This window comes from Kogia breviceps, chromosome 2 (assembly GCF_026419965.1).
Source record: "Kogia breviceps isolate mKogBre1 chromosome 2, mKogBre1 haplotype 1, whole genome shotgun sequence".
In the NCBI taxonomy this organism is placed as follows: Eukaryota; Metazoa; Chordata; class Mammalia; order Artiodactyla; family Physeteridae; genus Kogia; species Kogia breviceps.
In genome coordinates this window covers 64,062,817-64,080,035 of record NC_081311.1, presented here as the reverse complement: position 1 = coordinate 64,080,035, position 17,219 = coordinate 64,062,817, and the positions used below count along the sequence as shown (strand labels likewise).

Below are 17,219 nucleotides of genomic sequence, written 5' to 3'. Positions count from 1 at the left end.
TGTTTCTTTCCCCAGCCCCTACTTGACCCTCCAGAAGTGAGACTAGCCTGCTTTCTCTGCAGTCCTCGTGAAATCTCGGGGCAGAGAGGGAGCCAGCATTGCTCCAGGGTTTGGAGGGAAGCTTGAGGAGGCTGAGCAGGAGGTGGAAACCAGCCCCGGGTCTGAGTTCCTACGTGGACCCTGAAGGGCTGTGTGACTTTGGGCACACACTCTGAGACTGTGTCTCCTTGTGAGTAAAGCAAGAAGCCTTGTCTTGTTTCCCACACAAAGCGATTCTGATGACCCACAGAAAAGGAAAAAAAACCACATTTCAGTCAACATGTTTGTAACAGAAAATGGCATTTTGCTAGAGGAAGGCCTTTTGTTTTCTCTGAGCCGGGCAGACGGTGACTTGGGAATGTAAGACAAAACGTAGGTGCTGCAGCTGATGTGAATTTGCTCAGCAAACAAGAAAGAGGAAGTTGAAATGGCCTGAGGGAAAATACCCCGGAAGTAGGAGAAAGGAGCCAGCGTTTCTGGGAGAAGAGAACTGGCTCCTCCCAGGACAAGTTTTTCCTCAAATGTCTGTGTGACTGGCTTTCTGGTGGGAGCCCGGAGGGGAGGACGGAACCTGCAGTCTGAACGGCTGCAGGCAGAGCCGGCCCGCACGGGGAGGGACAGCTGACCTGTGGCTTCCATGTTTAATGAGCAGCTACGGTGTGCCCAGCACCCCGCCAGGCCCCCAGATATCAGGTGGTGAGATGGCCCCTGCCAGACAACCCAGTGGGGAGGGGGGCGATATCCAAGTAAATCTGGGGGTGGTGAGGGTTCTAATATGTGGGTAAAAGCACTTTCTCAGCTGTTAACTGGGCAGTCTACCTTTAAGGGGGTCCCCTAGCAACCAGCACAGGGCAGGATGCTGTGGCCTGTTAACCTTCTTGGCATAGGCCAGCAGATCCATGTACGTTTTCTGAGTGTAAAACCTTACACCCCTTCCTCAATAGCTACAAGATCAAGTCCAGACCCCACTTCTGTGTCCCCCAAGGCCTGTTCCTGGTACCTTCTGACCACCCTGGGGGCCCAGCCACCTCCTCTGAGGCTCCCCTCCCCCAGCAGCACCCAGCCTTCCAGAAGCAGGTGCCCTGCCCTCCCAAGTGACAGGTGGAGCTATTGCTGCTGCCATGAGGCCTGGCACTCACCACTCCCAGTGAGTCACGCAGGCCTGGCCCGGCAGCCAGTGTTGCCACGCTGCTTTCCCAGAACGCCTGGCTGGGCCCCAGCGAGACCAACCCTACAGGTGGCCGGCCGGCTCTGAGACTTCTCTGTCAAAGCTCTGTGAGGCCAGCCTGGAATCTCTTTCAGAAGGTCCCCTCCCTTATGAGGAGAAGAGATGGGAATGGCATTTTCTCAGTCTGTCAGCCTTTGGAATTGCCCACTTAAAAGAATCTATTACTGGGCTTCCCTGGTGGCGCAGTGGTTGCGAGTCCACCTGCTGATGCAGGGGACACGGGTTCGTGCCCCGGTCCGGGAAGATCCCACATGCCACAGAGCGGCTGGGCCCATGAGCCATGGCCGCTGAGCCTGCGTGTCCGGAGCCTGTGCTCCGCAACGGGAGAGGCCACAACAGTGAGAGGCCCGTGTACCTCAAAAAAAAAAAAAAAAAAAAAAAAAAGAATCTATTACTTAATTTTAAAATGTACAGAGGATAAAAACAGAAAATTTATAGAACCACCAATGGCTGAGCAACATGTAAAAATACACTTGACCTCACTAATTATCAGGGAAATACAAAATAAAAGGGAACATTTTTCTTTTTAAAAAACATTTATTGTGCAATATAGCACACATGTAGAAAAGGGAATAAAACATAAATAGGTAACTGTGAGCAGGGTTCTGGCCTGCTTTTAGCTTGAGTTCCTCTGTCCATTTATGAGGGGGCTGGACCTAATGATATCTGAAGATCCGCCCAGCTCGGGTACTCCTTGAATCACCACTGTCAGCCTTGGTTTACTGCTAATTCCTCTGTGGCCAGGGGAAATATCCCAACCTCCCTGTTTTCTCATTTGTAATTGGGCATACAAACACCTATCCAGCCTACCTCCCAGCGCTGGCAGGTGGCTCCAAAAATTTTGAATGAGAAAACCAGCCAGAGGATAAATGTCCTAGGAGGGTGGATGCCAGGCTCAGGACCAGCACCTGGGCTGTAAAGAGACGGAAGGGGTTCTGGTGGTCTCTGAGGCCTGGCCCCCTCCATGTCTACTGGTCCCCATTGGACTGGACAGAGGCAGGCCAGCTGTGGGCAGATTTTACTCCGTTCTTTAGGAGCTGTTTTGTTCTAGGTACAGTGCTTGATAATTTCATTTGGTTACCTTGAAGCGTCCCATTTCACAGATGGCATTGGTGTCCCAGGAGGGTAACGAAAGTTCCCAGTGTCCTCATTCAGAGTTGGCTTGCACGTGGTAGGTCTGGCATGTAACCTGCCCACTGACTGTGAATCAAATGTTTTTCACGAAGCTGTGCTGCTTCAGGGAGTTTGACTCACCCTCAGCAGGTCCCTGTTGTCCCACTCCTATCCCAAGGGATCCCTTAGAATGAGTTTTCCTCTTTCCCCCATGATAACCTTCAGATAGCTGAAGACACTGGTCCTATCCCCTGAGTCTTCCCTTCCTCTTTCTCTAACTTTTCCTCTGAGGGCACAGTTTGAAGCCCTCTCACCACTGGCTGGTCCCTTCTGAACATCTGTGAGATCATGGGAAGAGTAGAAAGAAATAGGATGACCATCTTGTCCTGGTTTTGCACAGGACTCTTCTGGTTTTAGCACCCAAACTCCTAGATCCCAGGAAACCCCTCAGTCCCAGGTGAACTGTTATGGTTTCTAGGGACTGTCCCAGTTTTAAAACTGAATGTGCCATGTGCCCCAAGCCACTGATAGATACTAGTTATTGAGATGTTAACAGCTGTTTTCTGAGGGAAATAGGATTGTGCAGTCAAATATAGTTGGGAAAAGCTACATGCCCATCTTTCCTCCTGGAGAGAAACAGTATCCATTCTCATGTTAAAGGATATGAAAAAGTCCTGCAGCATTTCCCAGACTTCTTTGATAGATCCTTTTTAAGGAAACACGTAAAAGCTCACAGAACTACTATCTTGCAGAAACACACAATAACTCTATGTAAAGTTTCAGCTCTGATCAGTATTGAACTCTTAATGTTTGCGCTGTTGTGTATTATTTCTAGTTGCTTTTTAAGGCACATAGTTAACTCATTTCATTCTAGCGTAGCTGGGGCCACAACTGCATTCAGTAGAAAGCACATCATTTGCTGGCTCAGAGTATTTGAACTTCCCACTGAAGAAAAGTCAGTTTACTTCTCTGAACCTCAGTTTCCTCATCTGTAAAGGGGGATTCATCATATCAAATTCCATGGGTGGTGGGGAATTAAGAGGTAATTATGTGAGGGACTTCCCTGGTGGCGCAGTGGTTAAGAATCTGCCTGCCAGAGGGAGGAACACTCCCAAACTCATTCTACGAGGCCACCATCACTCTGATACCAAAACCAGACAAAGATGTCACAAAGAAAGAAAAGTACAGGCCAATATCACTGATGAACATAGATGCAAAAATCCTCAATAAAATACTAGCAAACAGAATCCAACAGCGCATTAAAAGGATCAAACACTATGATCAAGTGGGGTTTATCCCAGGAATGCAAGGATTCTTCAATATACGCAAATCAATCAATGTGTTACACCATATTAACAAATTGAAGGAGAAAAACCATATGATCATCTCAATAGATGCAGAGAAAGCTTTCAACAAAATTCAACACCCATTCATGATAAAAACTCTCCAGAAAGTAGGCACAGAGGGAACTTTCCTCAACATAATAAAGGCCATATATGACAAATCCACAGCCAACATCGTTCTCAATGGTGAGAAACTGAAACCATTTCCACTAAGATCAGGAACAAGACAAGGCTGCCCACTCTCACCACTATTATTCAACAAAGTTTTGGAAGTTTTAGCCACAGCAGTCAGAGAAGAAAAAGAAATGAAAGGAATCCAAATCGGAAAAGAAGAAGTAAAGCTGTCACTGTTTGCAGATGATATGATACTATACATAGAGAATTCTAAAGGTGCTACCAGAAAACTACTAGAGCTAATCAATGAATTTGGTAAAGTAGCAGGATACAAAATTAATGCACAGAAATCTCTTGAATTCCTATACACTAATGATGAAAAATATGAAAGAGAAATTAAGAAAACACTCCCATTTACCATTGCAACAAAAAGAATAAAATATCTAGGAATAAACCTACCTAAGGAGACAAAAGACCTGTATGCAGAAAATTATAAGACACTGATGAAAGAACTTACAGATGATACAAATAGATGGAGAGATATACCATGTTCTTGGATTGGAAAAATCAACATTGTGAAAATGACTCTACTACCAAAGCAATCTACAGATTCAATGCAATCCCTATCAAACTACCACTGGCATTTTTCACAGAACTAGAACAAAAAATTTCACACTTTGTGTGGAAACACAAAAGACCCCGAATAGCCAAAGCAATCTTGAGAAAGAAAAACGGAGCTGGAGGAATCAGGCTCCCTGACTTCAGACTACATACTACAAAGCTACATAATCAAGACAGTATGGCACTGGCACAAAAACAGAAATATAGATCAATGGAACAGGATAGAAAGCCCAGAGATAAACCCACACACATATGGTTACCTTATCTTTGATAAAGGAGGCAAGAATATACAGTGGAGAAAAGAAAGCCTCTTCAATAAGTGGTGCTGGGAAAACTGGACAGCTACACGTAAAAGAATGAAATTAGAACACTCCCCAACACCATACACAAAAATAAACTCTAAATGGATTTTGAATGTAAGACCAGACACCATCAAACTCTTAGAGGAAAACATAGGCAGAAAACTCTATGACATAAATCACAGCAAGATCCTAGAGAAACGGAAATAAAACCAAAAATAAACAAATGGGACCTAAGGAAACTTCAAAGCTTTTGCACAGAAAAGGAAACCATAAATAAGATGAAAAGACAACCCTCAGAATGGGAGAAAATGTTTGCAAATGAAGCAACTGACAAAGGATTAATCTCCAAAACATACAAGCAACTCATGCAGCTCAATATCAAAGAAACAAACAACCCAATCCAAAAATGGGCAGAAGACCTAAATAGACATTTCTCCAAAGAAAATATACAGATTGGCAACAAACACATGAAAGAATGCTCAACGTCATTAATCATTAGAGAAATGCAAATCAAAACTACAATGAGATATCATCTCACATGGGTCAGAATGGCCATCATCAAAAAAATCTACAAACAATAAATGCTGGAGAAGGTGTGGAGAAAAGGGAACCCTCTTGCACTGTTGGTGGGAATGTAAATTGATACAGCCACTATGGAGAACAATATGGAGGTTCCTTAAAAAACTAAAAATAGAATTACCATACGACCCAGCAATCCCACTACTGGGCATATACCCCGAGAAAACCATAATTTAAAAAGAGTCATGTACCACAATGTTCATTGAAGCTCTATTTACAATAGCCAGGACATGGAAGCAACCTAAGTGTCCATCAACAGATGAATGGATGAAGAAGATGTGGCACATGTATACAATGGAATATTACTCAGCCATAAAAAGAAACCAAACTGAGTTATTTGTAGTGAGGTGGATGGACCTAGAGACTATCATACAGAGTGAAGTAAGTCACAAAGAGAAAAACAAATACTGTATGCTAACACATATATATGGAATCTAAAAAAAAAAGAAAAAAAATGGTCAGAAGAACCTAGGGGCAAGACGGGAATAAAGATGCAGACCTACTAGAGAATGGACTTGAGGATACAGGGAGGGGGAAGGGTAAGCTGGGACAAAGTGAGAGAGTGGCATGGACATATATACACTACCAAACGTAAAATAGATAGCTAGTGGGAAGCAGCCGCATAGCAGAGGGAGATCAGCTTTGTGCTTTGTGACCACTGAGAGAGGGGTGGGATAGGGAGGGTGGGAGGCAGGGAGATGCAAGAGAGAAGAGATATGGTCACATATGTATATGTATAACTGATTCACTTTGTTATAAACCAGAAACTAACACACCATTGTAAAGCAATTATACTCTAATAAAGATGTAAAAAAAAAAAAAAGAATCCGCCTGCCAATGCAGGGGACACAGGTTCGAGCCCTGGTCTGGGAAGATCCCACATGCTGTGGAGCAGCTAAGCCCGTGTGCCACAACTGCTGAGCCTGTGCACCACAACTACTGAAGCCCATGTGCCTAGAGCCCGTGCTCCGCAACAAGAGAAGCCACCGCAATGAGAAGCCTGTGCACTGCAACGAAGAGTAGCCCCTGCTCACCACAACTCTATAGAGAAAGCCCACACACAGCAACGAAGACCCAATACAGACAAAAAATTCTAAAAAATAAAAAAATACAAAAGAGGTGATTATGTGAATGTGCACAGCTCAGTGCCTGATGCTAAATAAATAACTGATCAAGAATAAATGGAGATTCTTGAGAGTGAAGATGGGATGGGAAGGAGAAGTGGCCCAAATTCTGAGCCACGAGATGGCACTAAAAGGAGTCAAGGAAAACCTGAAGGACAACAAAAGTCTCTCCTCTAGAAGAAATATATAGACTCAAAAATGCAGTACTTTCAGGGAAGAATTGGAGGAAGAGGAAAAAAGGAGATGGGTATTCGAGTTTAAAAAATTTTTTTGGCTCTAAGAATGTACCAGTTAGCTTCTGCTATATAACAAACCATGCCAGAATTTAGTGCCTTAAACAACGATCTCTAAATTGGTTCTCTAAGTTGGCACATTTAGGCTGGGTTCAGCTGCTTGTGCCTGGACTCATTCACATAGATATAGTCAGCTGTGGCGTGGACGGGCTGGATGGTCTAAGATTGCTTCACACACATGTCTGGTGGTTGGGGACTGCCAGCCAGGAACCTTGCTTCTATCTCATGTGGTTTCTCCAACTAGCTCATACTTGTTCCCATGGCAGTGTCATTCCAAGAGGGAACAAAGCTGGAGCTGCAAGGCTCTTGATTCCTAGGCTTGGAACTCAACCATCCTCACTTTTGTCACATTCTATTGGTGAAAGCAAGTCAGAATGCCAGCATAGATTCACGAGGTAAGGAAACAGATTCTGTCTCTTGATGAAGAAGCTGCTGAAATTCCTGACCATTGAAACTCTTCCACATAGGTGCTAACTCTTGCATATTTGGCCTGGGAGGCTGTTTGGTGGGTTGGGAAGAAGTCCATGTATGCATTCCTATGTGAATGGCTTCGTACACCTGCCTGCTAGTGTTGTCTGCACTTACCTCCTCCATTTCTTCCCTTCCTTTCTCTCCTCCATCCACTCCAATCAGGATTTTGTTCCTATAGTTCCATTGAAAGAGCTCTTATCCAAGTCACCAGTGACCTACATCTTGCAAAGCTGATGGTCAGTTCTCTGCTCTGTGCCACCCACCCCCCGCCGCCCTCTCAGAACATAGTTGAAGCCTCAGCATATTAAGGGGGGGTTCCCAGGACATTGAGTGCTGTTGAGCATCTCTTAACTTCTTGAAGCCCTTTCTTCTCTAGGCATCCCTGTCACCTTTCTGGCCTCATTTTCCTTCTACCTCACTGGCTGTACCTTTTCTGTTTTCTTTGCCAGCCTCTCTTTCTCTCAAAGGAAGGGGCCCCAGGGTCTGTCTTTGTCCCTCTACTTTTGCTACATTTTCTCCCTAGATGATCTCACATAGGCCCATGATTTAAATTGACCTGATGACTCTCAAATTTATATCATCCAGTTTAAACCTCACCTCTGAGTCCCCTGGACAATTCCACCTGGATTTTGAAAAGATAGCTCAAAAAGTTAAATGGCCAAGCAAAGTAATTTTTTATTTTAAAGGAAAGCTTTTTTCTTTTTAATTTTTAAAAATTTACTTATTTTATTTATTTATTTTTGGCTGCGTTGGGTCTTCGTTGCTGCGTGCAGGCTATCTCTAGTTGCAGCGAGTGGGGGCTACTCTTCGTTGCAGTGTGCTTCTCATTGTGATGGCTTCTCTTGTTATGGAGCACAGGCTCTAGGCACGTGGGCTTCAGTAGTTGTGGCACGTGGGCTCACTAGTTGTGGCTTACGGGCTCTAGAGCACAGGCTCAGTAGTTGTGGTGCATGGGCTTAGTTGCTCCGTGGCATGTGGGATCTTCCCGGACCAGGGCTCAAACCCATGTCCCCTGCATTGACAGGCAGATTCTTATCCACTGCGCCACCAGGGAAGTCCCCAGTAATTGATTTTTGACCCACTTCCCCCCAGCAGCATTCTTTGTGACCTCCCTCACCTTTGTAAATGACAGCAACATTTACCTAGTTGCTCAAGGCAAAAGCACTTGGGAGCATCTTGATTTCTCTTTTCCTCACATTCTACACCCAATCTGTCAGTAAGCTCTGTTGGTTCTATCACCAAGATATATCCCCAATGCAGCCACTTGTCACTCTTCCCAGTGATGTACCCCTAGTCCACAGCCTTTTGCACTGAGACTGTGCAAAGTCTTCCTAGCCAGCTTCCTCACCCCCAGCCCTGTCTCCTGTCTGTCCTCCATGCTGCAACCTTCTTATTTATTTATTTATTTTGTGGCCACCATGCGGCATGTGGGATCTTAGTTCCCTGACCAGGGATCGAACCTGCGCCCCGTGCAGTGGAAGCTCAGAGTCTTAACCACTGGACCACCAGGGAAGTCCCAGCTGCAACCTTCTAAAGCTTAAATCACATTCAGTATCACGTCCCTGCTTAAAACCTACCAGTGGCCCTCACTAAAACTGGAAACAAATCTACACTGTTTACGAAAGCTGTGAGGCTTCTTCCTATGCCTCTGATCTCTCCCCGTTCTACTCTCCCGAGGTCCTTGCATGAGCCACATGGAGCCTCTCAAAGCTGCTTCTTCTCTCATGGCCTTTGTACCTGCTGCTTCCTCCACTAGAAGCTCTTCTCCCGCATCTTTAGCACATATCAGTACCTGAAATTACCCTTTTCATGTAGTAGTTGTCATGCGTGTTGCATGTCCCCACCCCCCCACATCTCCCCCCCCTTCCCATGCCCCAGTAGAAGAGAATAGAAGCTCTTGTCTATCTTGTTTACAGCTGTATCCCCAGAGCCTGGGGCAGGGCCTGAGTCATAGTAGAAGCTCAGTGTACATTTGCTGACTGATTTGTCTGTGAGGACTATAGCTAAGATTGTTAGAACTAGAAGAAAAACAGTCCAGCCTCATGGTTTCACAGATGGGAAAGCAGAGGCAGGGATGCAAACTTATGAGAGCCAAGTTGATTGTGTACAACCCGTAGGTTTCATTTTCATAAGCAGTAGTAGCCGCTAAAGGTGAGGTTAGTTATTTCCCCCTACAGTCTCCCTGCCAGGTTATCATGATAATAGATCTCAGAACAAATTCTGCTACCCATACAAATATGTATACAACAAGCATTTACTAGCAGGAAGCCACAAGACCGGTTCATACAATCTGTTCTGTAAAGTCAGTGAAGGCTCAGCCCTCTGTCCTTTTAGGTGCTTTGTCACCTTGCATGAAGGGTCCACTCAAGAAAGATACAACATTCTTGATGCAGGATTCAGCTAGACAGATGGTCACATCAGGCAAACAGAATCCCTCAGGATTTGGGATGCCTCAAGGATTTAGCCCAGTGCATCATCCTTAAGTGAGATTTTTTTTTTTTTTTATTCTGAAGAAGGAATGGATGGTGCCCCTCATCATTTAAGCCAGTCTACATATCTTGAATGCTACAGGCACACCTTGTTTTATTGCACTTCGTTTTATTGTGCTTTGAAGATACTGCGTTTTTTTACAAATTGGTTTGTGGGAGCCCTGTGTCAAGTCCAGCAGCATTTGCTCATTTCGTGTCTCTGTGTCACATTTTGGTAATTCTTGCAATATTTCAAATTTTTTCATTATTATATTTGTTATGGTGATCAGTGATCTTCGATGTTACTATTGCAGAAAGGTTATGACTCGATGAAGGCTCAGATGATTAGCATTTTTTAGCAATGAAGTATTTTTATTTATTTTGTATTTTTTAAAAGTTTACTTATTGTTGGCTACGTTGGGTCTCCGTTGTTGGGCCTTCTAGTTGTGGCGAGTGGGGGCCATTCTTCGTTGTGGTGCGCGGGCTTTTTATTGTGGTGGCTTCTCTTGTAGCGTAGCACAGGCTCTAGGCACTTGGGCTTCAGTAGTTGCAGCACGTGGGCTCAGTAGTTGTGGCTTGTGGGCTTAGTTGCTCCATGGCATGTGGGATCTTCCTGGACCAGGGACTGAACCCATGTCCTCTGCATTGGCAGGCAGATTCTTAACCACTGTGCCGCCAGGAAGTCCAGCAGTGGAGTATTTTTAAATTAAGCATATACATTGCTTTTTTAGACATAATGCTATTGCACACTTAGTAGACAGTGGTATAGTATAAACGTATCTTTTATATGCACTGGGTAACAAAAATTCATGTCGCTCTCTTTATTACGATATTGGCTTTATTGTAGTGGTCTGGAACCCAGCCTACAATATCTCCAAGGTATGCCGGCAGTAATTTCACCAAAAGATAGCTTATTTCTAATACCTGTTGTGCTAATTAATAAGCCATGAATTTCACTGATGCATTCATTATGGCGCTCTCTATGCTAATCATTATTGAGATAGGGAGAGCTGCAGGGCTGCGCTGAGCTGATTGGGTGTGATTGTGTACATCTCAGACATGGTGGAAGTATTTACACTATGGAAAGTGGCAACAGGGTCTCCCTGCCCACCCCACCAACCAGAGAGCCAGTTATTATACATTGACCAGCACACCACTGGATAGCTTAGAGCCCTCTGGACTGTGGTCTTTCTGATAAATTCTGGCTGACCACCTCACCCTCATGACTACCTCTAGACTTGGTGATACTCAGTCATAGCTGCACTTTAGAAATTACCTGGCACCTTTACAACAATATTGATTCCCAGGTCCGGGTTGGTGGAGATTCTGACTTAACTGGACTGAAGTGGGGCTTGGATATCAGGATACATTTAAAGCTCACCACGTGGTTCGAAACTGCAGCCAGGGTCACACTCCCACCTCTGTGTCATACTATTAATGCCACATATTCTAACAAAGTTAATTGCAAAGCCAGGCTTGGCACCAGGCCTGCTGACCCCCAGCCCAGAGTTCCTGGCAAAAGGAGAGAAAAATTGAAAATAGGTCATTACTTCTGAGATTTCAGTATTTGCAGGTGTGTCTAAGGAGCAGCCCATAGTGCTTGGGGTCAGGTTGGGGGTGGGAGGGACAACGAAGTTGCTCAGGAGCCCGGGAAAGGCTGTGCTAGCCCCAAAGAGCTCCGGGCTCCCTCTGCGGGGGTGTCTCAGCCTCATCCCTCAGGGCATCATCGTATAGGGGCACAGGGAGAGCTGAGAGGGACCACTCAGATGTGTGCGTGTCACTAGGGAAGATTTGAAAGAGGAGAGAGTGCAGCTAGCAAGAGAGGTCAGGACTAAGGCGGGGGCAACTGAGTGGAGTGGGGAAGGAAGCGAGGAGGTGAACCCCCAGGGAGAGGGAGACAGACAACCCCTCTGAGGGCAAGGTGCTGAGCTAGCTCTCCTGGGGATGGAGATGAGCACCTCCATGAGTGGGTGTAAGCCTGGCTCTGTGGGGCTGGTGAGGGAAGGTAGTCCTGCAAAGAGGGGTAAAGAGTTAATTTCTTCCTCCTTAAAGAACAGAAAGGATGACTTCTAACCTTGAGGTAGGATGCCTTCTTAGCCCCCGGTTATTCATTTGAAGGTGACCCTCAGCAGTTCCTGTTTCCAAGTCTCTACCCAACCTTGCAAGGCTTGCTTCCTAGTACCAGGACACTGGCTTCCTTTTAACTCCCTGGGCAGGGCATTGCCTCCCTCCCCACTCCTTCCTTACTTTCTTCTTTCTATGTCAGAGCCCTGAGGGCTGGGCCAGCCTGATCTCTGTTTCTCTCTGGGAGGCTTGGGAGTCCAGGGCAGGGGACTGGGACAAGTGTGCCATTCCTGCAGTCACCACCAGGGACCCCACCTAGAGCTGCCGTGAGCTCACAACCTCTGGGCCACACATTTAATTCCTGAATGGCACAAACACTGATTGCCGGCCTCGGCCTCCCAAGCACCAGGCTGAGCTAGGCCTGCAGGGAAAGGAAATAGCAGTGAGTCAAGCAGGGGCCGTGGGAGACAGACTCACAGCCAGGAAGACAGATTCTGACCCCAGGCAGGGGAAAGGCTGGGTGCGAAGAAGCTGGGTCAGAGCTGGGCTGAGTGTGTGCAAGGGAGGGGGCTCCTGAGTTGGAGTGAGGGGGTGAGGGCTTCTCAGAGGAGGAGGCCACTGGGGCAGGGTTGGGATCTCACCTGGCCGCAGAGAAGGGGAATCTCAGAGACCTGGGGAAAAGCCTCCCAACTATTACAAAAGAAAACTGCGGGCCTTAGCTCCACCAGGGCCCCTAGCCTCACCCTCGTCTGCGGCACCTTCCTAGATGCGGCTCTCCCACGCCCCTTAGGCTGAGGAACTCCACTTCCTTACTCCATTCATGCCCTGCACACTCATTTGCACACTTTAACACCTCAGCCGTAAATTCCTGCTCTTTTCCCATAGTCTTCTCTCTTGACAACAGTGGAAAGCGAGCATTTCTGCGTAACCTGAATGAAGCACTCTAGCTGTCTCCCTAGCGCCCCTCTGCACACACTCTCCCACGGCCCCCAACGTGCCTGATCACAGGCGCTTCCAGAGCTAGCTGCACCCGACCTCGTTCGGAAAACCTTCGCCCCCGCCCCTCCCTCTGTCTCCTCTGGGTCCAGGCCTCTGCCCCGCCCCAGGCCCGCCCCCTCCCAGAGCGCCCATTGGCCCTGGGGCTGGGTGGACCCGGGCCGGGGCTGTGATTGCGGCTCGCTGGTGTCAGTCCCATAGTGAGCGCCGGTGGCGGGGCGGGGAGCCGGGCAGGCAGCCTCAGGTGGGGCTGCTGGCAGCGAGGGACCCAGCCCGGGAGCCCCCCAGGATGCCCCGCGGAGATTCGGAGCAGGTGCGCTACTGCGCGCGCCTCTCCTATCTCTGGCTCAAGTTCTCGCTCGTCATCTACTCCACGGTGTTCTGGGTGAGTGACCCCAGTCGGGCCCCGGCATGGGAGGGGGAGTCGGCACTCCCTTGTTCACCCACACGCTGAGCCGGCGGTGGGGGTGGGCTGGTTCCAGGCATGTCTGCTCCAGGGAGGGGCAGAAGCGCACTCCTGGATTCTCGTCCCACTCTCCTTGCGAACTAGGAAATTATGGTTGCTCCAGCTCCTCTTGGATTTCAGCCGCCCGGTGCGGAGCCTTAGAGCTTGGTGGCAACGGCTCCGACGAAAGAGCTCCCACGAAGGAGCTCCGCCTGGCTCACCTGTGTGCACCTGACCAGCCGTTTGGTTCTGCGAGTCCGCTGCGCTTCCGCTGGTGCCGTAGGCTGTGGTTACCACGTTTGGCCGCGCTCACCCCACCTGCCGGGTATTACTGAGTTCGTCACTCCATCCGTCTGCGGAGACGTGGTCAGGCTTTGGTGTCCGGAGTCGGGAGACCTGAACTCCTTATGCTGTCCCCACTATTTACTTGCCGATGCCCCTGAGCAAGATGCTTTTCCAGGTGCCTTATTTTCGTCTTTGGTGAAAGGAGGATTCCACCAGACGTGTGGTCTCCAGCTGCTCCCAGGTGCTCAGTAACTTAAAAAAGCCCCTGCACTTAACCTTCTCTCTCTCTTGTTGGGGACAGGGTGGTAGTGGCTGGACATGAACCAGGCTTCGAATCCTGCCACTACCACTTTCGAGCCCAGTGATCTTGGGGAAGTTACTTCAACTCTCTAGGCCATAGTTTCCCCGTCCACAAATGGAGACAGTAATTATACTCAACTTTCAGAATGGTTGTGGAGATTAAATGAAACAGGTCAAGTACATTGCTTAGCACAGGGACCAGTGAAGAACTTAAGAGGTGTCAGCCGTTATTATTATTATTATGGGCAAGGGAGCTGGGCCCACCTGGTAAGCTGACCCAATAGACTGGGTTTCTTTATGGAGATTTCAGACTAGGCTGGGCCCCCTCATAGAAATGAGGACATCTTTCTACAGGCCAGTGCCAGCCCTGCCACTCTAGAATAGCCCTCTACCCCCAGTATGCCACAGGGCAGACTTGCCCAGGTACCTGACACCCCTCCCCCTCAAAACACATGCACACTCCTGGTCTTCTCCTCAGCCCTCATTGGGTCTGTTCTGCTGGCAGGAATCGTTAGATCTGCCATCAAGTCTGGCTTTCCTTGTGACCCCTCTGTGGATGTGACCTTACCTGGTAGTCCAGAGATCCAGATTCTAGTCTTGTTGTGTTTTGAATCACTGGGAGAGCTTAGGCAAGTCATTTCCATGTTTGGGGCCTCAGAGCTGTTAATTGACTTGCCCAGCTCCCAGTCCAATTCTCTGACTCTACGTAATGTGGAAGAGAGAAGAGAAGTATGTGTGGGGGTCGGAGGATGGAGCACAGACCCATTGATGGAGGCTCCAGGGAGGCAGAAGGTTTTATGTGGAACTGGGATGGGGGTGATTTGAGCAGGCATTCAGTGGTTCTCAAAGTTGCATCAGAATCAACTACAGAATTTTAAAAACACTACAGATACCTGGACCCTGGCATATGTATTTATTTAAACTTATTTAAGCTCCCCAGGTAGTTCTAATGTGTGGTCAGTGTTAAAAACGGCAGTTATATGGTCTCGTAGGCTCTTTGATTCTGATTCTGGGTTTTTCTTGCCTTCTCCTTGTTTGTCTGGCCTCAGAAGCTCATTCTCTGTAGGTCAGAGTTGAGAGAAAGGATGCTAAGGTTGATGGGTGGGGAGGTGGGAAAATAGGGGAAGACCAGGGGTCAGAAGGTGGGGTTTACTTTTTTGGCTTCACCCCTTCTCTTGATATATAATCACTGACCAGTCTCTTAACCTCTTCGTGCCTCCATTTTTCCATCTGTAAAATGGATAACTGATACCCTGCCCCACGCTTCATTGGATTGTTTTTGGGGTTAGTGATGTGGGGAAACAGTGACATGTGGGGAAACCAAGTGCTATAAAAAAGAAAGCTGCACAGTTAAAACGGAACTCGAATTTTCAAGGCCTTGTCCTGTCACTGTCCCCTGCAGCCCTGAGAAAAGACCACTCTGTGGCTTTTGCTTTGTCTCTCTTGGAGCAGGGTGGGACTTAGAACTCAGAATCTTTCCTTTCCAGCCACCTGAGATTGCCTTACCACCAAATCGTTAATTTCCCATCCCTGCACGTATTTGTGCTTAAAAATCTCCCTATGCATACCAAGAGCTCAGCCAACTGCCAGGGCAACTCCAGGTGCCAGAATTTGACTGCAGGGCGGAGGCCCAGTTTAAGTAATTTGTCCTAGACTGGGTTTGCTGTTAATTGGAAGCCATTACAGGAGAGCCTATCATCTCTGTCCCTTGGGAGGAGGAGTAGGGCTAAGGGTTACTTGCTTTATAAGCCCAAAGTGCCAACACTTTCATCTCAGTATTTAAGGAGCCATAAGCTTTACCATAGCCATGCACCTTCTATAGGGCTTTTTGCTTTAAAACTTACTATCAAATACGAAGTGCAAGGACACTGTACAAAATTTAAAAGTATAGAAGAGTTGTCATCAGTGATAAGCCTTCCTCCTATCCCTCTCTCCTGGCCTGCCTTGTCCAGAGGAGGCCTCTGTTATGAGTTTCTTATGATTCTTTTCTGAGATGCTATCCTAGGCACAGGATGTCCTAGGCACAAACATGTGCATATGTTATATATTCTTTTTTTGTTCCCCCTGCATAAAGTAGCATACTGTACACGGCTCTGCCCTTACCTTTTCACTTAAATTTAAATCTGTGTAAAATTTGGAGCTTTGCTAGGGGCTGCCTCAGTCTGTTTGATGGCTGCATAGAATTCACTGTAGGCTAGGCCAAAAATATACTTAATCAGTCTCCAGCTGGGGAACTCAGGTTGTTTTCAATCTTTCATTACTTCAGACAGTGCTGCAGTGAGCATCTTCGAACGTGTCATTTTGCACATGTGTGTATGTCTTCAGGGTAATTTCTAAAAGTGGAATTGCTGGGTTAAAGGGTATATGAATATATACATACAGGAATACACTCATCATCAGTGTGTACAACTTGATTAATTTTTACAAAGTGAACACTACTGTATAATCAGTCCCCAGGTCAACCAGCAGAATGGACAGAAGCCAGAAACTCCCATTGTGTCCACAGCCAGTCGCTACCCCTTCTCGCCAGTAGTAATCACTAACTATTGGGATGTCTAATAGCACAGAACAACTTTGCCTGTTTTTGTATGTGCATTAACAATTTTGATAGATGTTGTTAAACTAGCCATACGTAGAGGCTGTAACTATTATAATATTGTTTACATATATTACTTTAAGCTGATTCACTTTTTAAACGTAAGTTTATTTTTAAAAGCAGGCTTTATATCACCACTGCCAATGGGGAACCAATATTCCTCATCAAAAATAGCAGGTAGAAATGCAGATCAAAACTACAATGAGGGGCTCCCCTGGTGGCACAGTGGTTGAGAGTCCGCCTGCCGATGCAGGGGTCACGGGTTCGTGCCGAGGTCCGGGAAGATCCCACATGCCGCGGAGCGGCTGGGCCGGTGAGCCATGGCTGCTGAGCCTGCGCGTCCAGAGCCTGTGCTCCTCAACGGGAGAGGCCATAACAGTGAGAGGCCCGTGTACCACACACACACAGAAAAACAAACACTACAATGAGGTATCACCTAACACCAGTAAGAATGGCCATCATCAAAAAATCTACAAACAGGGACTTTCCTCGTGGCGCAGTGGTTAAGAATCCGCCTGCTAACATAGGGGACACAGGTTTGAGCCCTGGTCCAGGAAGATCCCACATGCTGTGGAGCAACTAAGCCTGTGCACCACAACTACTGAGCCTGTGCTCTAGAGCCTGCGAGCCACAACTACTGAGCCCACGTGCCGCCACTACTGAAGCCTGTGTGCCTAGAGCCCGTGCGCCACAAAAAGGGAAGCCACCACAATGAGAACCCTGGGCACTGCAACAAAGAGTAGCCCCTGCTCGCCACAACTAGAGAAAGCCTGCGTGAAGCAATGAAGACCCAACACAGCCATAAATAAATAAATAAACAAACAAACTTAAAAAAAAA

General features: G+C 47.2%; 2 protein-coding genes across 5 annotated transcripts in view; one reads left to right on the top strand and one right to left on the bottom strand.

Annotated features, from left to right (window-relative positions):
- TYSND1 (trypsin like peroxisomal matrix peptidase 1) overlaps window positions 1–17,219 on the bottom strand; it is a 1,185,869-nt gene that overhangs the window by 620,598 nt on the left and 548,052 nt on the right. The window lies entirely within an intron of this gene.
- Window positions 12,920–17,219, top strand: part of TSPAN15 (tetraspanin 15) — a 49,033-nt gene continuing 44,733 nt past the window's right edge. For 2 of the 4 annotated variants that reach the window (XM_067025472.1, XM_067025473.1), the window contains exon 1: window positions 12,951–13,140. In XM_067025472.1, coding sequence (XP_066881573.1) covers window positions 13,045–13,140 — 96 coding nt within the window. In that variant the 5' untranslated portion in view covers window positions 12,951–13,044. Of the gene's footprint in view, window positions 13,141–17,219 lie in introns of all 4 variants that reach the window. The other 2 variants (XM_059052706.2, XM_059052708.2) reach the window with 2 other exon arrangements.